This window comes from Prionailurus viverrinus, chromosome C1 (assembly GCF_022837055.1).
Source record: "Prionailurus viverrinus isolate Anna chromosome C1, UM_Priviv_1.0, whole genome shotgun sequence".
NCBI classification, from domain to species: Eukaryota; Metazoa; Chordata; class Mammalia; order Carnivora; family Felidae; genus Prionailurus; species Prionailurus viverrinus.
This window is the reverse complement of record NC_062568.1, coordinates 27,564,131-27,591,688: the sequence shown is the minus strand read 5'-3', so window position 1 is coordinate 27,591,688 and position 27,558 is coordinate 27,564,131. Positions and strand designations below refer to the sequence as shown.

General features: G+C 42.1%; 2 protein-coding genes and 1 non-coding gene across 4 annotated transcripts in view; 1 reads left to right on the top strand and 2 right to left on the bottom strand.

Annotated features, from left to right (window-relative positions):
• Window positions 1-5,673: 5,673 nt before the first annotated feature.
• On the bottom strand, window positions 5,674-5,778 carry LOC125174172 (U6 spliceosomal RNA). The gene has a single exon (XR_007155302.1). It is a non-coding gene; the product is annotated as a U6 spliceosomal RNA (small nuclear RNA).
• Window positions 5,779-6,377: 599 nt separating this feature from the next.
• On the bottom strand, window positions 6,378-13,896 carry LOC125171929 (uncharacterized). The gene is given in 3 exon segments (XM_047869189.1): window positions 6,378-8,089; window positions 8,457-11,543; window positions 11,545-13,896. Coding segments are annotated over 3 exon segments (4,590 nt in total). The 5' UTR covers window positions 12,882-13,896; the 3' UTR covers window positions 6,378-7,923.
• Window positions 13,897-17,538: 3,642 nt separating this feature from the next.
• LOC125171931 (cytochrome P450 20A1) overlaps window positions 17,539-27,558 on the top strand; it is a 79,285-nt gene continuing 69,265 nt past the window's right edge. The window contains exons 1-3 of one of the 2 annotated variants that reach the window (XM_047869199.1): window positions 17,539-17,743; window positions 25,528-25,577; window positions 26,619-26,785. In XM_047869199.1, coding sequence (XP_047725155.1) covers window positions 17,672-17,743; window positions 25,528-25,577; window positions 26,619-26,785 — 289 coding nt within the window. In that variant the 5' untranslated portion in view covers window positions 17,539-17,671. Of the gene's footprint in view, window positions 17,744-17,925; window positions 18,387-25,527; window positions 25,578-26,618; window positions 26,786-27,558 lie in introns of those variants that run through there. The other variant, XM_047869200.1, reaches the window with a different exon arrangement.

Here is a 27,558-nt window from a genome sequence, read left to right as displayed (position 1 = left end):
CTCCTCATTAAAATGAAGTTACTATTTGGTGCAATACATTCTTTCCTTCCTCATCCTTTTAAGATTAAATATATAAGTTGTATATTTTATTTTGTTACATTGAGTGCTGTTTTAAATTTTTCAGTGTGTATATATGAGCTAATATTTGTTTCTGTATAGCATGATTGAAGATAATTGAGAATTTTGCACTTTTTTTAGTCCTTTGGAAATTTGTATTCTAACAGCTTTTAAGAATGTACATTTATTTTGTACATAATACATTAGCTTTGTGTATTAAATGGGTTTAAATCAAATAAAAAAATGATGTTTCTTTCTTCAGTTTATCTGCAATTGTCACTTCATGGTCTGATTAGAACTTAGCCATGGCTAAATTATTTGGGCAAGGGATTGAATACAGTTTTTGTTAAGCAGTAATCACTGCTGCTTTCGTTGAGGATCTCTTCTGTAGTCCTATGTGTACAAGATAAAGATTATGTTAATTGACCAGTTTTTGTCATACATAAAACAGATATTAAGCCTTTGGTTATAAATCTCCCTAGAAACATAGTTACGTTTTCCTCCCTCGGTTAATGATCATAAGAGATTTCCATTTGTAGTTAAATAATACATTGAGCTGAGTTTTTTTAAACTTTTATTTCCTTTCATATAATTAAAATCTTTTATTCATCAACTTTTGACAGTCTAAATGTTGACCTAATTCTCCTGTGTTTGTTAGGGTTAATAAAATTTAATCCATAATAAAACAGAATTCTAAGCTCTGTTCTAGTACTTTTTTAGTAGTTTAAGGTTTTTAGTACTTTTGTTTCTAGATCTAGAGTAATGACACAACAGAAATGAACATTAACCTTTTTGTAGCCTAATACCATCTTTGCATGATACTACACTTTTAGTCACAGGACAAAGCCGTGTTATTTAAAGGCTTAATTAAGGCTGCCTTGGGACACCTGGGCCGCTCAGTCCATTGAGTCCAACTTCGGCTCAGGTCATGATCTCCCAGTTCGTGGGTTCGAGCCCCGCCTCTGGCTCTTTGCTGACACCTTGGAGCCTGGAGCCTGCTTCAGATTCTGTGTCTCCCTCTGTCTCTGTCCCCTCCCCTGTTCATGCTCTCTCTCTCTCAAAAATAAATAAACATTAAAAAAAAATAGTAAGACTGCCTTGCTTCTCTGAAATAAGTCAATAATGCCATACCAAGCATCAAACAAATGTATTTATTTTATGCAGTTATACTGGAGTTATATTTTCTCACCATGTATCATTCATTTGATGAGAAATTAAACCATTTTTTGAAACCTTTTATTATGAATTTTTTTTACTACTTTTTTCACTACTAAACATATTAGAATAATTTTGACAGTCTATTCAATACTTGTAAAACTCTTTACCTCACAGTATGTTTGGTGCATTTTCTAAAGTTGTGTCAGGGGCACCTAGCTGGCTCAGTTGGTTAAGCATCTGACTTCGGCTCAGGTCATGATCTCATGGTTCATGGGGTCGAGCCTTGTGTCAGGCTCTTTGCTGACAGCTCTGAGCCTGGAGGCTGCTTCGGATTCTGGGTCTCCCTATCTCTCATTCAAAAATGAATAAACATTTTAAAATTAAAAACAACAACAACAACAATAGAAAGTGTCCCTTCAAAAGTGGTTCTGCAAAGTTGTAACTTTGCAGAAATTGGAGAGTGAGAGGAAGGCCTCAAAAAATTTGTGAATTAGCATTTTTCATGATCTAGTGATAGAAACTTCTTTTTGAAAGTAAGTGCCTTCTTACAGTATTCAACTTTAACTTATGTCCCAAATCATTTAACAAATCATGGATTCTCAAGCGTGCCTGGGTGGCTCAGTCAGTTAAGTGTCTGACTCTTGACTTCAGCTCAGGTCATGATCTGACAGTTTGTGGGTTTGAGCGCTGCATTGGGCTCTGTGCTGACAGTGTGGAGCCTGCTTGGGATTCTCTCCCTCTCTCTCTTCCCCCTCCCCTGTTGGCACACTCTCTGTCAATAAATTTTCAAAAAATCATGGATTCTCAGAAGAAAATAGTGTGCCAAGCATTCCTATGCATATGGCATGATGATTAAAGAGAAGTAAAGATGGGTTTAATTATTTACCCTAGAACAATAGTTGCAGAATCCTATTTAAGCATCTTTGGTCAGAATACTTCAAGCAACATCACAGAGGCATTTACATATGGGAAAACACATAAGAATGTGTTTAATGAGAACTTGAACAGTGTCAAACAGGTTGAAAATGGACATTGACAGCTTAAAAACGATCAGATTTTACATCTGAAAGGGAATATGTGGGTCATCAGGAACTTTTATTTGAGAAGACAATCTAAATTTTCATTAAAACCCAAAATCATTTTGAGAGGTTGTGTTATATGCAAATACTTTTGTTTTCCCATACTGACTAAATGAATAGAATATTAACTAACAGTCTTATTAATTAGAGCCATAGTCACATGGGGAGATTTATCCAGGTACAGGCTTTCTCCAGATGGTGTTACCGTGATGAACTTGTGATGGTTTGGGAATCGGCGCTATCACTATCCTAAAGAAAATCAAACTTGGGAATGCTAATTGACACAAGTTCACAAGAGTGACCTATATAAGTTACAGTGCAAATTCACTAATTTATAATGCAGTGTTTTCTAGTGGTTTCCTTCCTAAGACAACCTCATTTTTTTTTTTTTTTTGAGAGAAAGATTGTGCGCCCAAGTGGTGGAGGGACAGAGAGAGAGGACTCAGAGGATCCCAAGCAGGCTTTGCAGCAATAGCAATCAGCCCAATGAGGGGCTCGAACTCACAAGCCTTGAGATCATGACCCGAGCTGAAGTCGGATGCTCAACTAACTGAGCCACCCAGGCATCCCAAGACAACCCTCATTCTTTAATTTCTCACCATTGTCTTACATACTGTTAACAGATCCTAATGTACTAAGGTCACTACTATTTTTTTAAGTATATTGAAATGGGAAATTTTGATCTACCCATCAATATTGGTCAAGATTCTCAGATATTATCATATGTCTTTAATAGAATGGGATCCAGTGAAAGAGCTCAGGTCTGAAACAAAAGATCTGGCTTCAATTTACATTTCTCCTATAAAGTACCTCTATGACTTAGAGTAAGACACTTAAACCTATCTGGTTTTAGTTATTTCATGTGTAAAATAGAGTGTTAATGATGTTTAGGGATCAAATGAAATAACATTAAAGGATCAGAGGTAAGAAACACACTATTAGAGGGCACCGGGCTGGCTCAGTTGGAAGAGCTTGTAACTCATGGTCTTCAGGTCATGAGTTTGAGCCCCATATTTGGGTGTAGATATTACTAAAAAAGTAAATAAAAAAAAAAAAAATCAGAACAAGAAAATAAGGGATCATTGACTGCCCTGTGAGTGTAAATTGTAAGTCCAGCACATCATTAATCAGAGCAGACACAGGCAATCATCTGAAGGATGTGTGATGAGATGTAGTAGGATGCTTGTTAGGTAAGCTGTGATTCATAAGATCAGAAACCAAAAAATTTTTTAAAAAGAAATACACTGTTGTAATACATAATTTTAATTTCACTTTAATGAAAGTAGGCCAAATGACATACTGGTTGTAGGGATCCAGATTATTGTGCTACATATGTTAAAGTGTTAGGTAACAAGTATGGAATTCTTCATAAAAACGTACCAAAAGATTAATAATAAGTTATACACTATTAAGGGAATATATGATACATACAATGTTATGGCAACACAGACTAAAATAAAGAGACAAATCTTATTCAAGGAGATCAGTTGCTTAGATAGTCTGACACAAAAGAGAAATTACTTCCTTGGCAAGGAGTAACCTTTTAGTAAGAGAGGCGAAGTAAGTTTCTTTGAAGTGAATAGCTAATACCCTGAATCTAATTACTATAAAATAGTACTTAACTGATAGATATTCTTTAAGTTGTGTCATTTTATTTAAAGGTCATTATACTACATTCCTGTTGGTGCTATAACAAATTGGCACACATTTAGTGGTTTAAAACAACATAAATTCACTTTTACAATTCTGGAGGTCAGAAGTTAGAAATCAGTTTCAGTGATTCAGTTCAGTTTCTGTTTCTGACTTTTCTTGTGTCCTTCCTATTAGGACTATTGTGATTATGTTGAGCCCACATGAATAATCCAACTTGATCTTTCCATTTCAAGAGTTTTAGTGTATTTTACCATGTAAAGTGTATTTTACCATGTAAAATAACATTTACAAATTCCAGAGATTAGGATGTGGACATATTTGGGTGCCATTATTCAGCCTGATACACTAATGAATGTGAAAAATAGTCCATAGCAGTTATACATTCTTTTCTTTTTTGCTACCTGAGCCAAATTATTCCCTACTGTCTGAACAAAGAAAATTTCTCCAATTGAAAAGAATTTAAAAATTATCCTGTATATGTATTATGCCTCAATAAACTTGAAAAAAAAATTTTTTTAATTTTTATTTTTTGAGAGAGAGAGAGAGAGAGTATGAGCAGGGGAGGGGCAGAGAAAGAGGGAGACACAGAATCCGAAGCAGGCTCCAGGCTCTGAGCTGTCGGCACAGCCTGACGTGGGCCTGAACCCACGAACCTTGAGATCATGACCTGAACTGAAGTCGGACGCTTAACTGACTGAGCCACCCAGGTGCCCCTGAAAAGATTATATTTAAAAAAATCTATCCAAGAAATACTATGACCCAAGATAAGCTAATTTGGCATTACTGCCAGGAAAACACTGCCAGGAAAAAAAGATGTGAAATCTTGATTATAAAAACAGAGATACTGCTGAAATGAAAAATTAACTTTATAAAACAAATAATTTCTGAATTATGTGTCTATATTTTATTTTTTATCCAAACACACTAGACCATTCTAGAATACCTAGGCATGTGCAATAACTAAGTTCACCTATCTTTGTTAGTTTATTGACTTTCAATCATAAAAACCATAGTTTACACATATTTTAAATTTGGCATTATGAAGGTATAATTTTAGGGCAGAAAGATAGAATATCACTTATGTAACAGTTTGTTAACTTCCTTTGTGAGTTCTAAAGTATTTTGACATGTCAACAAAATCCATACCAACATTCCCATCTCCCTAAATCTGTAGATTTCTTTCCCTACAGCAGGGACCCACAAGCTTTTTCTGTTAAAGGACCAGGTAATATTTTAGGCTTTGAGAGCCATGTGGTCTCTATCACAACTATTCAGTTCTGCCATTGTGGCATGAAAGCAGCCATAGACAATACATAAATAAATGAGCATAGCTGTCTTCCCATAAAACTTTATTTACAAAAACAGATGGGGCCCCAATTCCTTAGTTTGCTGACTCCCTGCCAGGAAATATCTGGCATCTCAACTTGAATGACTGTTGGCCAGTATTCAATCCAGGCTTCAGTTAACCAAGCACATTCAGATCCAATATCAGGTGCTCAATGTAACACTAAAATCTCAAATCCTGAATGAATGAAACCATATAAATATACTTGCCCTTCCTAGCCTTTATATTTTATTCTTTTTAAACAGACATGCCTAGAATCCACCTATGTTCTCTCTGACACAAATTAACAAGGCCTTACTGTTTGTTTGATGTAGTGTTCTGCTCCAGGTTCAGACAAAAGGGGGTGCATTGTGTGTACAGAATTTTATTTTTATTATTTTTTAAAATATGCAACACTTCATGAATTTGCATGTCATCCTTGCTTAAGGGCCATGCTAATCTTCTCTATCATTCCAATTTTAGTATATGTGCTGCTGAAGTGAGCATTGTGTGTAGAGATTTTTAAAGCAATAATAAACCAACTAAATGTCTTCTTTTTATTATCACCATGTGCTGGAAATCATAAAAATGTCAGTAATAAATTCCTCCATTCTGCTGGGGGTGCTCCACCACTAGCCTCTTTTTGTTGAAATGCCACTGTTAGGTTATTTCCTCTAGGAACTGATTAGGCATTTCTCTTTGTGGGCCATGAGGAGTTTAACTCTCTCTATAAGCCTGGAGATAATGAGGGGATATGGGAGTTCCTCCGGATAAAAGGCAATCTCTTGTGATGTAACTGACCCATGTAATGCCCGAGGTCGCGAAACCCCCCCACAAGAGACCACCAGAGTCGTAAGTCAAAGCCAAGCGGCAAGGGTCGTTTACTGCAGGTTCGAACCTGGACCTCTGCGCACTCGTCGCCAGTGACGAGTAGAGGCCTCGATCAGGGTTGGTACAGCGTTTTTATAGACAGAGACAAATAGCACAGGGGAGGTTTCAAATTATGAGGGGCCTGATTAGTTGGTTTTAAAGTAAGGACATTTGTTGTTCTCTGATTGGGCGTCCTTTGTCTGTTCTTTGGCGGGAAGGCTTTGTCTGTTACTTGTGGCAGGAGGAAAAGGGGGAAGGGGCAAGGGGGTAGGGGAGGAATGTGTTAAGCAAGCAGGTTTACAGAAGCGAGAAATGCCGGTTAGTTCATGTACAATCACTTATTCTATTACATACCAGACTACATTTAGGAAGTTTCACAACTTACTCTATTACATAGCGAGTTACATTCAGGAAAAGTTTCACAATGCTCGTAGCAAACAACAAGCAAAACAGACTTCTCAGCAATTGTATTTTTTATCAAAGATCCATAATAAGCAGAAAAGAGAACGTAGCTTTAAACTAAGACAGGGCTGTCATTTGGATTTAAAGCTGTTCTTTTCATTCCCCTCTTTTTCTTGTGCCTAAAGAGCCAATCTTGGATCTTCAATTTTCTATTTGTAATGTCTCGAGCGGTTGGTACTGAGTTCGTAATACCATTAATTGTATAGCATTGAACCTGTCTTGGACAAAATTAATAATTTTGTTTATGATGCAGGGGCCTAATGTGAGAGCGAGAAGTAGAATGGCCAGAGGCCCGAGTAAAGCGGAGAGCAGGGTAGTTAACCAAGGGGACGCGTTGAACCAGGATTCAAACCACCCTTATTTGTGGACCACGGGGTAGTATTAGGCTTACTTGTGGACCATACTGACTGGTTTGGCCCTATTAGTGTTGGTGAAGCTTTGGGTTTTATTTTTAATCTTATCTGAATAACAGTTGCAAAGTAAGGCGGTCCCCGATACAGGTAAATTCCCCAATTTAGTCCCGTAATCCATCTTGTCTCCTTTTTTCCGTCCTCTAGGAATTTGATACGAATAAGGTTACAGGCACGGGTTTGCTTGGGACAGGGGCTGGCAAATTTCATGTCAATATAATGGGGTTTTACCTCCCATTTCCAGCTTCCATCATTGGTAGTAACACAACTCCAAGCCTTACAGTAGAAGGATTCGATTCCTCCACAGGTTTTTTTCATTGCTCCTGTTCTGAACCCGGGACATGCATAAAACCCACCAGATCTTATGCGCTTTTTTTCATTTTCTGGGGTTCCGGTCCATGACGGATTAGGACGCTGGCGGCTTCCGTTGGGGGGAAGTACCCCCATGGTTACGGCTACGTCCTCCAGGTTAAAATATAGATCAGGCCACCAGGCATTTAGGGGAGTATCGTCTGCTGTGGTAGTATTATAGACTTCCTGGGTTTCCAAATTAGAAACCTCCCAAGTTAAAGTATAGGGTATATGGGGGTTGCTTGCAATACTTATCAGTCCGTAGGAGGTGAGCAGGAGCACGCTAATGAGTGTTCCTTCGATCATTGTGGGTCCGGAGCTGTTGCAACAGTCTTGATATGGGACACCCAGGCCTTTGGTCTCAGCCGGTTTTCGGGGTCAGGTTTTCGACGCAGAGTCAATTTTAAAGGATGGGTCTTACTCTGGTCAACCGTCCAGGCGGTGTTGGCTTCCAGCACGAAGTCTTCTCGAACCGCAAAGGGATCAGCTGGTCGGGCGTGGGTGTAATGGATCCAGGTAGCAATCCCGTCGACTTTGAGAGCAGTGGGTGTGGTTAGGATCACAATGTAGGGTCCCTTCCACCGTGGTTGGAGGGTCTCTTGCTTGTGTCTCCGCGCACGTATACCCAATCTCCGGGTCGGTAGTGATGCGGCTCAGGAGGGGGCCCGTTCTCATAAATGGCTCTCAATCTGGGCCAAACTTCCTGGTGGGTGTGCTGGAGTTCCCTCAGGGAAATAAGAAGTTTATGATCATCAAATTCAGTTAACACATTAGACTGTAGGTTGGGAATTATAGGGGGGGGGCACTCCATACATGATTTCAAAGGGGGTTAATCCCAGTTTGTAAGGGGAGTTCCGCACCCTGAACAGAGCGTAGGGGAGTAAGACTACCCAGTTAGCGCCAGTCTCCATGGTCAATTTAGTTAAGGTCTCTTTTAGAGTTCTATTCATTCTTTCTACCTGTCCTGAGCTTTGGGGTCTATATGCACAATGTAGTTTCCAATCAGCCCCAATAAACTGCGCTATCCCTTGTATTACCTTTGAAATGAATGCTGGTCCATTGTCTGATCCTATTAGGGTAGGGAATCCGTACCTGGGCATGATGTCTTCCAACATTTTCTTTGCTACTACCTGCGCAGTCTCATGCTTGGTGGGGAAGGCCTCTGTCCATCCTGAAAAGGTATCTAAAAACACTAACAAATATTTATATCCATATTTTCCAGGCTTTACCTCGGTGAAGTCTACTTCCCAATAGGCTCCCGGCCTGGTTCCACGGGTTCTGGAGCCAGGGTTTTTCCCGTGGTTGGTGGCGTTAGTTAGTTGGCAAGCTTTACAGCTAGTAACTATCTGCTCAATTTTTGTCCTGGAGTCTTTAATGGTGATTCCAGCATGCCTTATTAAGTCTTGCATTTTTCTTGTGCCCATATGAGTGGCTCAGTGCATCTTGGATAAGACTTTATTTCCCATTTCTTCTGGGAGAATCATGCTACAGTCTGCTGCCCTCCACCATCCGTTAAGGCACTGAGTTAAAGGTAATTTTTGGATCCAGTTTAGGTCTTCTTTAGTGTAGGCAGGATTTTCTGGTAAACTAGCTGAACCGGGGTCTGGTAGGGTGGTCATTAAAGCACAGTCCACCTGTAAGGCCGCCTCTCGGGCCACCTGGTCAGCCAAATTATTTCCTCTGGCCACCGGTGTGATCGGTTTTTGGTGGCCTGGGCAATGTATGATGGCTAGTCGTTTAGGCAGCCAGAGTGCCTTTAAAAGAGCCAATATTTCTTCTTTGTTTTTGATAGTTTTCCCCTCTGCAGTTAACAGTCCTCTCTCTCTGTATATAGCTCCATGTATGTGGGCCGTAGCAAAAGCATATCTGCTATCGGTATACACGTTTAGTCTCCTGTCTTTTCCCAAAGTCAGTGCCTTGGTTAAGGCCACAAGTTCAGCCCGTTGGACAGAGGTGCCAGCTGGCAAAGGCTCTGCCCAAACAGTCTCAGTTTCAGTTGTGACTGCTGCCCCCGCGTACCTTTGACCCTGATGTACAAAGCTGCTGCCGTCAGTGAACCAGGTAACCTCGGAGTCTGGTAGAGGGTGATCCTGTAAATCTTCCCGAACTCCATGAACCTGTGCCAATATCTCAGTGCAGTCATGGAGGGGGGTATCTAAGTCCGGGTCTGGTAACAGGGGGGCAGGGTTTAGTGTTCGGGGGGGAGCATAAATGATTCTGAGGGGATTTAATAATAGTCCCTGGTAGTGAACCAGTCGGGCGTTACTTATCCATCAGTCAGGAGGTTGTTTGAGGACTCCCTCAATGGCATGAGGGGTTGTAACATGTAACTCTTGTCCCATAGTTAACTTATCAGCATCCTTTACCATTAGAGCTGTAGCAGCGATCATATGGAGGCAAGGGGGCCAGCCAGCCGCTACTGGGTCTAGTCTTTTTGAAAGATAGGCAATGGGCCTGGGCCATGGACCAAGGAGTTGCATCAGCACTGCTTTGGCTACCCCCTTATTTTCATCTACGAAGAGATGAAAGGGTTTGGAGACATCGGGGAGCCCTAAGGCTGGCGCCGATAACAGGGCGAGTTTAATTTGCTGGAAAGCCTGCTCAGTTTTCTCTGTCCACTCAAAGGGCGCCTGTTCTCGGGTGACCAGGTAAAGAGGCTTAGCCATCTCGGTGAACCGAGGTATCCACAAACGGCAGAACCTGGCCGATCCCTGGAATTCTCTTACCTGCTTTCGCGTTGTGGATCCGGGGATGCAGAGGACGGTTTCCTTCCATGCATCAGTGAGCCATCGATGGCCTTCTCTTAACAGATACCCCAAGTAGGTTACCTCGGATCTGCAAATTTGGGCTTTCTTTGCTGAAGCCCGGTACCCCAGGGCACCAAGTGTCCGGAGGAGGTTCCTGGTGCCTTGCAAGCAAGCTTCGGCAGTTTCAGCGGCGATTAAAAGATCATCGACGTACTGCAAGAGAGTCACTTCGGGGTTTTGATTCCGGTACTCACCCAGATCCTCGTGAAGTGCCTCATCGAACAAGGTGGGTGAGTTTTTAAATCCTTGGGGGACCTGGGTCCAGGTGAGTTGCCCATTTATGCCCCTCTCAGTGTCGGACCACTCGAAGGCGAAGAGCTCTTGGCTTTTGGGGGCCAGAGGCAAGCTGAAAAAAGCATCTTTCAAATCAAGGACAGTATACCATTGTCTTTCTGGGCTGAGGGCACTTAGGAGGGTATAGGGGTTGGGTACTGTTGGGTGTATGTCCATGACTCGGCGGTTAACTTCTCTCAGATCTTGTACTGGATGGTAGTCCGCACTGTTAGGTTTTCGTACAGGCAGCAGGGGGGTGTTCCAGGCTGAATGGCAGGGACGCAAGATGCCTAAATCTAGGAGACGACGGACATGTGGCGTGATGCCATTTCTGGCCTCCATTGACATCGGGTATTGTCGGACCCGAACTGGATCTGCCCCCAGTTTCAGCTCTATGAATAGAGCCGGGTGATGTTTAGCCAACCCCATACCCCCGGTTTCAGCCCATGCTTCTGGAAACTGCTGGAGCCAGGGCTCTATGTTTTGACTTTGTGAGGGTGGCTCCTGATGGAGTCGATATTCATCTTCTAATCTTAGAGTAAGTATGGTCATGGGTTGGTTGTGAGGGCCAGTCACTTGGGGGCCCCCTGGCGTAAAATGAATCTGGGCCCCCATTTTAGTGAGCAAGTTTCTTCCTAATAAGGGGCAGGGGCTGTCGGGGATGACTAGGAAGGAATGGGTGACCTTTCCATTTCCTAGGTCCACAGTCCTCTGGGTGGTCCAGGGATATTTTTTTATTCCGGTAGCCCCTTGGACCCAGGAAGATTTTTCAGAAATTTTTCCATGGGGTCTGATCAAGACCGAATGTTGTGCCCCTGTGTCGATTAGGAATTGAACTGGGTTCCCCTCCACTTGTAGCGTTACCCTAGGTTCGGGGAGGGGATCCGAACCCCATCCCCCCTATTCCGCATCTTGAGTGAAGAGGGTGGGTGTGGTTTTTGGCTGCCACGGTTTTTTATTATGATGTGGCTTTTTCTTTTTAGGGCATTCTTGGGCCCAATGGCCTTTTTCTTTGCAATAGGCACATTGGTCTTTATCCAGGGGCTTTTGGACGACGGCGGCCAGGACTTTGGTCATTTTTTTCGGTAGCTTTAAGTTGCCTGTCCTCTGGAGTCTCTCTATTATTATAGACACGCTGGGCAATGCGGAGTAAGTCCTGAATCTGTTTTCTCTCCAGGTCCTCTAGTTTCTGGAGTTTCTTTTTAATATCAGTGGCTGCCTGATTTACAAAGGCCATTACAACAGCAGCTTGATTTTCGGGGGCCTCGGGGTTCATGGGGGTATACTGTCTGAAGGTTTCCATTAATCTTTCTAAATAAGCGGCAGGGCTCTCTGTCTTACCTTGTATTACTGTAGTGGGCTTGCGTGCAGCAGCCCGGAGACCCGCCATTAGAGTCTGGCGATAAATGCGTAGCCGTCCCCTACCTTCTGCCGTGTTGTAGTCCCAGCCATCCTGTGGGGGTCGGGTCAAGGGAAAAGCTCTATTAATGAGATCAAGGTTAGCAGTGGGTTGGCCGTCATCTCCAGGAACCAGCTTTCTTGCTTCCAATTGAATTCTTTCTGGCTCCTCGGTGGTGAACAGGATTCGGAGGAGTTGCTGACAATCATCCCAGGTGGGTTGGTGGGTGAACATAACGCTGTCCAGGAGAGCTATTAAATCTTTAGGGTTATCAGAAAATCGGACATTCTGGGTTTTCCAGTTATATAGGTCACTGGTGGAGAAGGGCCAGTATTGAAGCCGGGGGTTCCCCGTATCATCGGGAGGCCCTATTTCCCGTAAGGGTAGAGCTACGGTGGAGTCAGGAAGGCGGAGTCCTGGCTCATGTGGGGCCCGCCTACGGGTACGTCCAGCCAGCCTTTGGATTTCGCCCCCACTAGGCATGGGCGCGGGTTGAGCCTCCCTATTTTCTAGTTCTTCCATTGGCTGGGCTACGGGAGGCTCTGCCGGCGCAGGGGGAATGGGGTCGGGAGCAGGGATGGGGGCAGCTTGAGGAATAAGGGGGGGAATCTGGTAAGGGAGAGGGTCAAGGGAAAGTGAATCTTGGCTGTCGGGGAGAACAGGGGGTGCATTCGGAGTTTGTGGCTTGGGAGGGTTGGTAGGTTTAGCCGCTAGAATTTTGCATGGCCCTGTTGTTAAGAAAGAGGCCATCCAGGGAGGTGGGTTTTCTACTAAATCTTGCCACACCAGAATACAGGGAATCTGATCCGAGTGACCTTCTTTCCCTGGTAGGAAAATTTTTGATTTTACTTTAAGGACCACAGGGAGGCAGAAGGTTCCCTCTGTAGGCCAATTGACCCCAAAGGTGGGCCATTCAGAGCGGCAATAGGCGATCAACTTCCTTTTGCGATTGTCTAGGCTTAAGCTGTGTCCTCTAGCTCTTACATCTTTGAAATTGGTGAGGAGGAGGGAGAGAGGGGTGCTCTGCGTTTGGCCCATGTTATGATTCTGAGGAAGAGGAGAAGAGAAGGGGGCGCAGGCAGCACGGACGCGGTGGGGTGGGGGGCGCCGCTGGCCAGGGGGCGGCACGGAGGGGGCCCTGAAGCGGCTGAAATTAGCGGTGGAGGAGTTCGCGCAGGCGACCTCCGAGGGTGAGACCCCCAGCGGCCTGGCTGGGCCCCGGGCGGAGGGGCGGGAGGGAAAGCCGCAGGGAGCTGAGGAAGGAGCAGAGACGAACAAAGGATGGAATAATTAATTCTGATCAGCCGAGAAAACAATTCCAATAAAGCATCCGACCCATGAAAGAAAAACAAGAACTAACAAGAATCTTTCGCAGCGGTTCCAACTTTCTGGTGCTGTTTCGGCCAACCCGGTAGAAAGGGTTACGGCTAGGATGGTTATTATTACAAAGGCCCAGGGGTGACAATACATTTAGACTGACACAGAAGCACTCGAGTACTCGTCCGTCCGCGTCCCTCGAGGGAGCTTAGGTGCCTCTTAGCATAGTTGGGCAGGTATAAACCCCCCGCTTGGATCAAAAGATTTTGACTGCCTTAAGCCATATGAGGATCACCGCGGAAATCAGGTTAGAGCCCACTCGAATCCCGTAGCTTACGCCGTGGGACTACACATAGGGTAAATCAGGCGCGTGCCCCTGACTCTCAACAATCATTCCAGTCAATTCAACAGACAGACACACAGACACACATCACATCAGAATACGGGTAACAATTGAAATGCCTAGATGGTTTTTCTTTTAGACGCCTAGAGATATTTTTTTAGCACTCTGGAAGTTCATAGAGAAAAGGAAAGTATTTAGTTCGCAGGCGCGTTGGGCGTAAGCAGCCCACAGAAAAGAATCCTGATGGGCCAAAAAGGCCCCCCGATGGACCAAGAAGGTCCCCTGATGGGCCAAGAAGGCCCCCAGATGTCAGTGGACGTCTCCAACTGACCCCGGCCGGTGCCCTATAGCGCGTCTGCCAGGGTCACACCAGCTTCCAGACAGAACCGGTTCTCCAGAGAAGAAACACAGATCAGAGAAAAGGAAGAACGTTAGAGCCGGCTTACTTACCGATCGGAATCAGATACGACCGGTTGACCAGAAGTCTGGTGGGCTCGGGGGAAATCTCGGTGGAACCTCCAAATGTAATGCCCGAGGTCGCGAAACCCCCCCACAAGAGACCACCAGAGTCGTAAGTCAAAGCCAAGCGGCAAGGGTCGTTTACTGCAGGTTCGAACCTGCACCTCCGCGCACTCGTCGCCAGTGACGAGTAGAGGCCTCGATCAGGGTTGGTACAGCGTTTCAGGGGAGGTTTCAAATTATGAGGGGCCTGATTAGTTGGTTTTAAAGTAAGGACATTTGTTGTTCTCTGATTGGGCGTCCTTTGTCTGTTCTTTGGCGGGAAGGCTTTGTCTGTTACTTGTGGCAGGAGGAAAAGGGGGAAGGGGCAAGGGGGTAGAGGAGGAATGTGTTAAGCAAGCAGGTTTACAGAAGCGAGAAATGCCGGTTAGTTCATGTACAATCACTTATTCTATTACATACCAGACTACATTTAGGAAGTTTCACAACTTACTCTATTACATAGCGAGTTACATTCAGGAAAAGTTTCACAATGCTTGTAGCAAACAGCAAGCAAAACAGACTTCTCAGCAATTGTATTTTTTATCAAAGATCCATAATAAGCAGAAAAGAGAACTTAGCTTTAAACTAAGGCAGGGCTGTCATTTGGATTTAAAGCTGTTCTTTTCACCCAAGAGAAATTTCTAAAAGACTTTTATGTGATGAAATGATGCTCAACATCACTCATCATCAGTGAAATACAAATCAAAACCACAATGAGATACCACCTCACACCAGTAAGAATGGCTAAAATTAACAACTCAGGCAACAACAGAGGCTGGTGAGGATGTGGAGAAAGACGATCTGTTTTGCACTGCTGGTGGGAATGCAAACTGCTGCAGCCACTCTGGGAAACAGAATGGAGGTTCCTCAAAAGTTAAAAATAGAACTACCCTATGACCCCGCAATTGCACTACTAGGTATTATCCAAAGGATATAGGTGTGCTGTTTCAAAGGGGCACATGCACCCCAATGTTTGTAGCAGAGCTATTGATAATAATAGCCAAAGTATGGAAAGAACCCACATGTCCATCCACAGATAAATAAAGATGTGGTATATATATACAATGGAGTATTACTCGGCAATCAAAAATAATGAAATCTTGCCATTTGCAACTACGTGGATGGGACTAGAGGGTATTATGCTAAGCAAAAATAGTCAGAGAAAGACAAATATATGACTTCAGACATATGGACTTTAAGATACAAAACATGGTCTGTGTCCCCCCATCTCTCTGCCCCTCCCCTGCTCATGCTCTGTCTCTGTCTCAAAAATAAAAACATTAAAAAAAAAAAAGATACAAAACAGATGGGGGAGCCTGGGTGGTTCAGTCAGTTCAGTGTCCGACTTTGGTTCAGGTCATGATCTCACCGTTCGTGGGCTCGAGCCCCCCGCATCAGACTCTGTGCTGACAGCTCGGAGCCTGGAGCCTGCTTCAGATTCTGTGTCTGCCTCTCTCTCTGCTCCTCCCCTGCTCATATGCTCTCTCTCAAAAATAAATAAAGATTAAAAAAAAATTTTTAAGATACAAAACAGATGAACATAAGGGAAGGGAGGCAAAATTAATATAAAAACGGAGGGGGACAAAACATAAGAGACTCTTACATACAGAGAACAAACTGAGGGTTGCTGGAAGGGTTGTGTTTGGGGGGGATGGGCTAAATGGGGAAGGGGCATTAAGGAGGAGACTTGGTGGGATGAGCACTGGGTGCTATACATAGGGGATGAATCACTGGAATCTGTTCCAGAAATCATTATTGCACTACATGCTAACTAACTTGTATGTAAATTTAAAAATAAATAAAAAATAAAATAAATGCTCGGTGATAGTCATCACATCACTATGGTATTTAAATTCGTTTTCATACATTTAAAAGAGATACAATAATTTCAAATGTGAATATTTACAATACACTGAAAATTTAATCCTTTTAAGTCAAGATAAAAATTTTAGATGTCAACATCAAAATGTGTGAAAGTATATACATGGTTTCATAAAATATTTTTAGGTAGGGGCACCTGGGTGGCTCAGTCGGTAAAGCCTTCGACTTCGGCTTAGGTTGGTGGGTTCCAGCCTCGCGTCAGCTCTGGACTGACAGCTCAGAGCCTGAGCCTACTTCGGACTCTGTGTCTCCCTCTCTCTCTGCCTGTCCCCCACTCGAGCTCTGTCTCTGTCTCAAAAATAAATAAAACATTAAAATAAATAAATACATACATACATACTTTTCTTTTTAAAAAAAGTACAATTTATGCGAAATAAAATATCAAATAGCAACATTTATATTTGCTATAGATGCCAAAAGCCTTGGCATTTTCAATGAGATGTTTCATGCTTACTCGAGAAGTCATTTATCACAGATGTTCTAAAATGCAATCTCAAATGATTCCACTTACTGAATTGCTGCCTTTGTGTGTGAATGTATGTGTGTCTGTGTGTGTGAGAGACACACACTTTATACTATGAAAGCTATAAAAACCATACATACTTTGAGTGTGCATTCACTAAATGGAACACCAGTAAGTAATGGCCTTTGCCTTACATTATACATATCAAAAATTCTGAATCACGGCTTGGGTGGCTTGGTTGGTAAGGTGTGGGACTGTTGATTTCAGCTCAGGTCATAATCTCCCAGTATGTGGGACAGAACTCTGGGACTGGGTCCACGCTGACAGTCTGGAGCCTGCTTAGGATTTTCTCGCTCTCTCTTTCTCTGCCTCTCTCCTGCTCAAGCGCTCTCTCAAAATTAACAAACAAACAAACAAAGCCTTCTGAGTCCTGTGAAAAAGAAGAGGGATCCTAGGATATTTTTATGTTCAGAATAACTAGTGCTAAATACTAACGAGCATTTTGCTAGGAACTGTATTAAGTACTTTCCATAAAATACCTCATTTATTCCAGCAGGCAACTCTGTGTGGTATTATTTCCATTGCTTTATATATAAGGAAATGGAAGCTTAGAAAATTCAATTTTCTGAAACTCTAGCAGAGTCTGGAAATCTTACCATAACTGAACAGTTCGCTGCCTTCAATCACGACAAAGTGTCAAGGAATCACATTTATTAGCACTTCAAATAATTTTTCGAAACAAGGACCATCTAACGATGCTTGACTCTTAGACACTCCTGTCCAGGTTAGCTTGGGTCAGTGGTTCTCACGGTGTTTAACAGCTTTGTTAAATAAAGCACAGACTTGCGGAATCCCTCTCGCTCCCAGGGTGGGGTAGAGAATCAGAATTCCTAGCAAGTTCCCCGATGCTGCTGCTGCTGCTCCGGAAGCTACGCCGTAAGAATCTTTGGTTTATGAGTTTTAATCCTAAACCCATTGGGACAAGTGTTGGTCTGGGCAGAGCGATGGTAACTCCTAACGTGTTTCAGAAGCCTAGACTCCACTTTCTCCTGCGACAGGAACCCCACCTCATGGGCGTGCCCCGAGGCCTTGTCCGCCGCCAACTCCGCCCTGGGGTGTGGCTCCGGCCCCGCCGCGGGCCTCGGCACTCCATTGCTCTCCCCGCCAGCCTCGCCTGGCCCCGGCCCCGCCCCCCGGTGGGCCCATTGGCTCCCAAGGTCCACAGAGCGCCTCTGCCCTCACGCCCATTCCGCAGAGCTGGTCAGGCTGAGGCGCTGCTGCCGGAGCGCGGGGTGTGAGACGTGGCTCGCCGGCGGAAAAGCCATGTTGGACTTTGCGATCTTCGCCGTTACCTTCCTGCTGGCGTTGGTGGCAGCGGTGCTCTACCTCTATCCGGTAATCGCCGTCTCGGCCTCGGGGACTCTGACAGGCGCCCCAGCCTCTGTTGCCGCATCCGCGTCGCTCTGCGCGCAGTGGGCCGCAGGGAGCGGGCCTGAGAGGAGGGCTCCCGCTCTCGCTTGTGTTCCCGTTCCCGCATCGCGCAGCTGCAGCTCTCGGGCACGTGACGCCTCGCGGGGTGCGCGCGGGCTGCGCTGGGAGGAGAGCGGAGCGGGCGGCTGGAGGACCCCTCTGGCGCGCACGGCCGGGGACGCGTTGCCGCCTGAGGGCTTAGGGCCGTTCTTCTGGGTCCTGCTGCCTACCTGCTCCCGGCACTGCCACCTACCTGCTTCCGGCACTGCCACGCCTCTGTCACAGGCTGCGTGAGCAGTACTTTGGGGTGACTTTTGGGCAGTAATCCTGCCAAACCCAAATTCCATTTTCCAGGGTGTCTGGGAGGAAACTTGAGGGTGCGAGACTGCTCCACTCCTTTGTCCTTTTCTGAGGATTCTCCTGGATTTTTTTTTTTTTTTCTCCTTCGTGTCCTGCCTTTCGATCAGTCTTTCCGTCTGTTAACGAAATCCGAAGTCCTCACGGCCCAGATCGGTCTTGCTTTTCGCAGGGCCTCGGAAGCAAATGGAGCTGTGGAATGAGCGTTGTGGTGGGTTAGTTCCTGAGCTTGAAGTAGCGACTTTGCGTTAGCTCTGAATCTTGTTCTACTAGACTTATCTGCTTGCCTTTATCAGCCTCAGGGGGTGATTCTGAGAGGGAAAGGGGCTAGTAGATGAGCAATCATCTCTTAACCTGTTTACAAAAGACGGTGGTGTTTTCGTGGAAAAAGTTAAGTAGCTGAGCTCCCCAAAACCTCACTGATAATAATGAGGGAACACCTTAAATGTTCAGAGATGGTAAATGGAGTAGATTGTAATATTGCAGCTACACAACCTGTAATGTCCTGTATCCTATTTATCTAGAAACTAAAGGTTTAATGACTCCAGATCCTGAGGTGTTTTTTTTTTTTAAACGTGTGTTTATTTTTGAGAGGGAGAGACAGCACAAACGGGAAGGGCAGAGAGGGGGAAGGGCAGAGAGAGAGAGAGAGAGAGAGAGAGAGAGAGAGAAGAGTGGGAGACAGAATCCGAAGCAGGCTCCAGGCTCTGAACTGTCAGCACAGAGCTGGTTGCAGGGCTTGAACCCACCTGCTATGAGATCGTGACCTGAGCCGAAGTTGGACCCTCCAACAACTGAGCCACCCAGGTGCCTCTCCAGATCTTGAATTTTTGATAATCTTTAAATGAGATTGCCCTTTGATTAGTCTATAGGAAGGAGCACTGTTTAGTCTTTCAGCCAGATACGGTTCCATGTACTGGCTATACAGCAGTGAACAAACCAGGCAGAAAATTCATATTCTGGTGAGGGGGAACAGATAATATAAACAAATAACACTAAAATACTAGTATTAAGTATTATGGAGCAAAATAAAGTTGGGAACAGGTAGTGTTATTTTAAAGTAGGATGGTCAGTTTTTTTAAGGAAAAATATTCCAGAGTGGCTGCACCAATTTGTATTCCTACCAACAATGCAAGAGGATTCCTTTCTCTCTACATCCTTGCTAACAGTTGTTATTTCTTGAGTAGAACTATCCTACAATCCAGTAATTGTACTACTGAGTATGTAACAAAAAATGCAAAAACTCTAATTCGAAGGGATACATGCATCCCTATAGAGCATTATTTATAGCAGCCAAATTATGGAAGTAGTGCAAGTGTCTGTCCATAGATGAATAAAGAAGATGTGGTGTATATTTACAATGGAATATTATTCATCCATAAAAAAGAATGAGATCTTGCCATTTGTAGTGACATGGATAGAGCTAGAGAGTATAATGCTAAGTGAAATAAGTCAGAGAAAGACAAATACCATATGATGTCATTCATTTTTGGCATTTAAGAAAGAATAAATGAGCAAAGGGGGGAAAAGAGACAAACTAAGAAGCAGACTCTTAACTATAGAGAACAAACTGATGGTTTTGAGGAGAGGTAGTGGGAGGATGGGTGAAATAGGTGATGGGGTTTAAAGAGTGCACTTGTCACGGTGAGCCCCACATGTTGTGTGAAAGTGTTAAATCACTATATTGTACACCTGAAACTCACACGGTATATTAACTATACTGGAATTTAAAATTAAAAATATTAATAAAATAGGATGACCAAGAGGTAAGGAGAAATTGGAAAAGAGACCTGAAGGAGATGAGGGAGGGAGCAAGCCATTCAAGTATCTGAGAAAGCATTCCAGACAAAGAGAATAGCATATGCACATCTTCAGGGGGAAACATCCTAATGTGTTCCAGGAAAACAGAAGACTAGTGTGGCTGGAGTGGAGTGAGGAAGAAACTAGTAAGAAAGATAAAATCAGAATGATGGGGAGGAAAGGCAGGTTTTTGTTGTAGGCCAGTTTATGGACTTGGCATTCATTCTGAAGTAGGCCACTGGAGGGTTTCAACAGAAGAGTGACATTTTAAATTTAAGGGAGTTAAAAATTTAATATTATTAGTTAAATCTTAAGCAAATCATTTTGACTGATATGTTAAGAATAAACTTGTGGACCTAGGGTAAGGGTAGAAGTAGGCAGGGTAGTTAGGAAGCTGTTAAAATAATTTTGGTGAGATCTGGTGCTAGCTTGATAGCAGAGATAGTGTGGAGGGAAGAGGGGTATATTTCATTTGGAGCATAGACAATTTAATAGGAGGGAAGGTGGAATATATCGGCATACATGTAGGCAGATGATAGTCATGGTGTGGAAGTTATTTCCTGATTGCTTTCATTTTTTCAATGGAAAAGTAGCAAGATCAGTTACTGGTGGGGATAGGGGATTTAAAGAAAGAAAAGGAGCAGAAGAGCCATCTAGAAGATTACAGAATGATAGACTAGGGAAGTGTGTGATTTCCAGGCAGTTCACTGGGGGTTCATGAAATTAAAATAAGACTAGTCAGCATGGTTGTGTTTCTCTTCAGCTGTGTGGATTCAGGGACAGTTTGTCAGATGTTGGATTTAATTAGAATTGGGGTTTTGCTGGGACACCAGGATGTAGGGCAAAAGGATACAGGACCAAGGAATGTTTATAATGACGTACCATGGAATCTAACCTGAGTAAAGTGGAAAATGAATATGTAAGTGGGTGTGTTAAAAGTACTTTTGGGGGTAAAAATAGTTTTTGGAGTGAAGATAATAAAAATAGTTGAGAAGGAAAGATAGGAGGTGCTTGGAGATTTGGATGCTTAATGTTAAAATTCTGGAGATGTTGAAGTTATTGGTCATGTAAAAATCTAATTTATGGGGACGCCTGGGTGGCTCTGTTGGTTGAGCGTCCAGCTTTGGTTCAGGGCATGATCACGTGGTTTGTGAGTTCGAGCCCTGCGTTGGGCTCTGTGCTGACGGCTCAGAGCCTAGAGCCTGCTTCAGATTCTGTGTCTCCCTCTCTCTCTCTCTGCCTCTCCTCCATTCACACACTCTCTACCAAAAATAAATGTTAAGAATTAAAAAAAAAAAATCTAATGTATGACCATGGGAATGAGTTGCTAAGATAGGGTGGAGGCTTGAATAGGGGAGAGATGGGTCAGGGAAAGAGGATAAACTTCTGTAGGTATAGGAGTCTGGGGATGAGAGAAGACCTAAGGTTGGTAGTCCTGGCCTTTGTGTGGTGTCTAATATAAGTAAGGAAAAAGATCATAACAACACTCTGGATAGTCTCAAGGCCAATGGTAGTGGTGAGGCAGTGAAATGGGGAGATTGAAGTTTTGCAGGGTTTTGTCCAGGTGCATACCAATTTTGGGATCCCTCTCATCATTTTAGCTATTTGGGAGATGTGGATGTAGTAAAGAGTGGGAGAGCATTTTACCTGGCATTCTGAGGTTCACTCTTCTTTTTTGCTGATGAAATGTGGCATTTGCTATAGGAACCATTTTATCCAGAGGATGCACAGACTTCTAATGCTCCCTCTTCCTGTTTGCTGATGGAGTTGTGGAAGCCAGGATTAGGTTAGTGGGGAGGGATTGTACTTAGTATTTCCACATCGTTAGAGTTTATTCACCCCTGCGTGTCAGTAGTTTTTTCCAAATATTCAACATTTCTGTCGTAACACTACTCTGTGAAGGTGTCCAAATATTCAAAGACATCAGTTGCATTTTCTTCAGCATGAAGATACACATTCTGGAGCCATCCATCTTCCTTCCCCAGCTGGTACTGGTTATAGTCTCCTTCAGTTTAGCTCTTGTTCTTTTACTATCACTGTGGGTATTCTCTTCATCTGTGTTATGTACCCTATTTCCTACATGCCTCACAATCCTTTCTTGTTTCACTTGCTATATATGCTGCAGTGCATCATTTTACAGTAGCTTCCTAAGAAAGTGTGCATGGAAAATACATTTTATGAAACCTAGCTTATTTGAAAGGTTTCTGTTCTAGCTTTACACTTGAATAATAGTTTGGCTTCGTATTAGATTATAGAATATTTTCCCTTAGAATTATAGGTGCAACCACTCCCCCAGCCTGTTTTCCTGAATTTGGAATCTTGAGGTTTACTTCCAGAAGGATGGTAATCAGAGGAATAAAGAATCTGTATGCCAACTTTTTAAGAATTGGTTAAGTCTGTGTCTTACCTTATGTCTTATCCAGGCTTTCTGGTTACTGAGTGCAAATCTGATTGCTTTTTTAGGAATCCTCCTTCTTCCTCTGCAGACTCCTAGAGGAGGCCTCTCAACTGTGTCAATTAATCACTTCTCCAACAGCTTAACACTTTCAGAAATTTGTTGAATTGTTTATTCTGTTATTTCCCCTCCCTTTCTCTTTATTTTTGTTTTCTCCTTTCTTTTTTTTAAAAAAAATTTTTTTTTTCAACGTTTATTTATTTTTGGGACAGAGAGAGACAGAGCATGAACGGGGGAGGGGCAGAGAGAGAGGGAGACACAGAATCGGAAGCAGGCTCCAGGCTCCGAGCCATCAGCCCAGAGCCTGACGCGGGGCTCGAACTCACGGACCTCGAGATCGTGACCTGGCTGAAGTCGGACGCTTAACCGACTGCGCCACCCAGGCGCCCCTGTTTTCTCCTTTCTTATTCACTTTCATTTAGTGGGATTTCAGAAGGAACAGATAATTGATGAATGTTATGGATCTACCATGTTTAAAGAGAAATCAAGAAGCTTGATTTATGATTAATAATTTCATCCCAGGAAATTGAAAGTAGGATTTTTTATACCACTGGGTTTATCTTTTTTCTAATTTCCTCCCTATTTAAAATATTAAACTTGACATTATTGATGACTGTAGGACAGAATTATACACTGTAGATTTCATTGTTATCAGCTAAATACAAGTGACACATACTACGCATACTATTACCTAGATAGCATTCTTGTAGTATTTAGCAGAAACTGAAAAACTCTATAGTTAGTACAGTTCAATCTAGTATTTCTCTTTTGGCATATATACCCCAAAGGAGGAAAAAAGTAAAGTTTTACAAAGATTTTTATAGCACTACTTATATTAATGAAAAAACAAAAGAAAGAAAGAAAAAATAGCTGAGATGTTTTATAGCAGTATAGTAGGAAAATGATTAAGCAATTTCCTTTAAAAATTTTTTTTTAATTCAACTAAAAAAAATTTTTTAGTGTTTATTTATTTTTGAAGAAGAGAGAGACAGAGCATGAGCGAGGGAGGGGCAGAGAGCGAGGGAGACACAGAATCCGAAGCAAGCTCCAGGCTCTGAGCTGTCAGCACAAAACCTGATGCGGGGCTTGAACTCATGAGTTATGAGATCATGACCTGAGCCAAAGTCAGACGCTTAACCAACTGAGCCACTCAGGTGGCCCTCAATGTTTTTTTAGTTTTTAAAAATGTTTGTTTATTTATTTTTGAGAGACAGGGACAGTGCACAAGCAGGGAAGGAGCAGAGAGACAGAAGAAGATACAGAATCTGAAGCAGGCTCCAGTCTCTGAGCTGTCTGCTCAGAGCCCGATGTGGGGCTTGCACCCAGGAACTGCAAGATCATGACTTGAGCTGAAGTCGAATACTTAACTGACTGAGCCACCCAGGTGCCCTAGGCAGTTTCTACTATATGATGAACATAGTTTAGCCTTTAAACGTTCAAGTATGTTGAATCACTATGTTGTACACATGAAACTAATATAACACTGTATGTTAACTATATTAGAATTAAAAATAAAAAAGGAAACCTCTTCTTTTAATTAAGATATAAAACAATAAATGCTCAAGTAAAGAAATATTTATTCATTTACTTACGTAATGTTAATTAGGAAAAAGAAAGGGGGCAGAATGCTAGATAGATAAATGCTGACTAATATTAATCAAAATTGTTGACAAAATTCAGAATTGATCCTGGAGTAAATATTTCATGTTATTTTTTCTATAAATATTTAGTTTATTTAAAAATGATAAAAAGTTGGGGAGCCTAGGTGGCTCAGTCGGTTAAGCATCCGACTTCAGCTCAGGTCATGATCTCATGGTTTGTGACTTTGAGCCCCGCGTCGGCCTCTGTGCTGACAGCTCAGAGCCTGGAGCCTGCTTTGGATTCTGTGTCTCCCTCTCTGTCAGCCCCTCCCCACACACACTCTGTCTCTCTCAAGAATAAATAAACATCAAAAGAAAATTATAAAAAGTCATATTAAAGAATAATATGCTTATCATAAGATAAAAACTAAGAAAAAAATAACATTGATCCCAAAACATAGCAGCTGTAACCCCAGTATAAAATTGTAAATATTAAAATTTTACATACTTTCCCCAGCTCATTTTAGAGGTTGTTACTTGAACAATTTGCTATGAATTATTTTATTATTTGTATGCCACACACCTCAGTGACTGTATGACCCTGACAATAATGACTATATTTGGGCCGTCTGAATGGCTCAGTCAGTTAAGCATCTAATTCTTTTTTTTTTTTTTTTTTTTTAATTTTTTTTTCAACATTTATTTATTTTTGGGACAGAGAGAGACAGAGCATGAACGGGGGAGGGGCAGAGAGAGAGGGAGACACAGAATCGGAAACAGGCTCCAGGCTCTGAGCCATCAGCCCAGAGCCTGACGCGGGGCTCGAACTCACGGGCCGCGAGATCGTGACCTGGCTGAAGTCGGACGCTTAACCGACTGCGCCACCCAGGCGCCCCTAAGCATCTAATTCTTAATTTCAGCTCAGGTCATGATCTCGCAGTCATGAGATTGAGCCCCAAGTCAGGCTCTACGCTGAGCATGGAACCTGCTTAAGATTCTCTCTCTCCCTCTGCCCCTCTCCCCTACTTGTGCATGCTTTCTCTAAAATAATTTAAAAACTGACTACATTAAAGCAAAAGATGAATATCATATTGTATTTTGGTAAATTCTTTGGCTAGAAAGAGAACAGTTTTAGGAATGAAACTCTTGTAAGCATGACATTGATTTTTTTTTTTTATAAGTCAAGCCAGAGGGACCATACGTAGACTCAGAACAACAACAAAAAAGGTACTTTGTTATATATTAGTTGATGTAGAATGGAGACTAAAACTTTCAAACTTGTTAGTTTATTTGACACAGAGGAAGAATATTAAGATTATTCTTTTAAATACAAGGAACCCAGTTTTTGTATTTTAATATAGAAATAATTCTTGATATTCAACCAAATTGGAAAGCCATCACTTAGTCCTGCAGATGTCTTGGCAAAACATCTGACTTATGGGTTATGTGATTATACATTAAGTTATATGTTATACATTAAGTCATTATACTAAACTATTTTAAAATTTCTCCTTAAGGCTTCTAGACAAGCTGCAGGAATTCCAGGGATTACTCCAACTGAAGAAAAGTGAGTAGTTATTATTGTTATTATTATTATTTTTTGGAATTCAGTAGAGTTAACTCTTATTTAATTTTTGGTATCAAAACGAAACCATATTTGTAAATTACATAGTTTATTTAATTCCTTTATTTACTCTAAATTTATCTCTGGGCCTAAACCTGAACTTTGTTAAGAACAGAAAGGAGAGCTGTATAAACAAAAACTTTAATTGCTTTCAGGTATCTGGCTGGCTTATTCATTAGAACATCCAACTCTTGATCTCAGGGTTGTGAGTTCAAGCTTCATATCGGGTGTACAGTTTACTTTAAAAAATAAATAAGAGGGGCGCCTGGGTGGCGCAGTCGGTTAAGCATCCGACTTCAGCCAGGTCACGATCTCGCGGTCCGTGAGTTCGAGCCCCGCGTCAGGCTCTGGGCTGATGGCTCAGAGCCTGGAGCCTGTTTCCGATTCTGTGTCTCCCTCTCTCTCTGCCCCTCCCCAGTTCATACTCTGTCTCTCTCTGTCCCAAAAATAAATAAAAACGTTGAGAAAAAAAAAAATTAAAAAAAAAATAAATAAACAAAAAGTTACACACACAAAATCTGAAAAAAAAAAAAAAAAACTTTAATTGCTTTCACTTTCTCTAGCCAGAGTATTGAAAATAAAAAACAATAATTAAGATAGAAGGAAATTAGAAAAAAATGCCAGAACTGATCTGATGATTTAAATCAGCCTATGATGATGTTCATTGCTATCTCAAAATGAGATGTTGCAAAAATGGGATTATTTTCCATTGTGTAAGTCAGATGTTCCTTGTGTAGCTTTTTTCTTGGTTTGAATTGTTACAAATTCTCAAAATATCAGAAAAATCCATATCTAAATATAACTACAGAAAGTAAGGAGTCAAATTTAATTAAGTTTTAGATTTTGCAATGATTTGCATTTCATTCAACTCTGCTCTCATCTGTTGACACAGTTAATTCAGTATCAGTTATTGTTTTTCTGATTCTTCCAAGTTAAATTTCATATTTTTCCAAGTTATTTTTTCAAATGTTGTTCTTTTCTCAGAGATGGTAATCTTCCAGATATTGTGAAGAGTGGAAGTTTGCACGAGTTCCTGGTTAATTTGCATGAGGGATATGGACCTGTGGTCTCTTTCTGGTTTGGCAGGCGCCTTGTGGTTAGTTTGGGCACTGTTGATGCCCTGAAGCAGCATATCAACCCCAATAAGACATGTAAGTTTAATTTTTTTTCTAATTATCTGATCCTCATCTTTTACGAATAAACATCTATACATGAAGAGCCACACATTGTTCATGGGTAAGACTAGCTAACATTTGTTGAATGTTTTATACTATATGCCAGGCATTATGCTAAGGTCTGTATAATTAGTACCTCACTGAAGTTACAGTATTGTAAAATGATTATTTTTCTCCTCAGTTTATAGATATATACAGTGGAATCCCAATATAAATTCCAACAGGATTTTTTTGAAAAAAATAGATCCAGGGTGCATCTGGAATAGTAAAGGTACTTAAGCAGTCAGAAAACATCTAGAAAAGAATATTCATGAGGGGAATACTTATACCATCTGATAGAGCAATGTGCTATAAATCTAGATTAATTTAAAGAATCTTGTATTATGGTAAGACTAGACAGATTGATGGAGTAGGTAGTCTGGTAGACAAACCAAGTATATATGATAAGAGAGCATTTTATGATAAAGGGAAAAGGTGATAAACGGTTTTGGAAAACTGGTTAGCTATTTGGAAAAAATAAATCTGCATCCCTGCCTTGCTCTTTATAGCAAAATAAATTCCAAATGATTAAAATTTAAAGTCCTAAAAAGTATTAGAAGAAAACGTGGTTAAATATTAAATTGAGGATAGGTGTTGATAAACCTTTTCTTACCATGAGATCTAGCAGCCATCAAGCACAAGATAGGTAAACTGTCTTAAATTTTTATGTAAATCTATATAAAAATGAGAAATTTCAGTACAATAAAAAG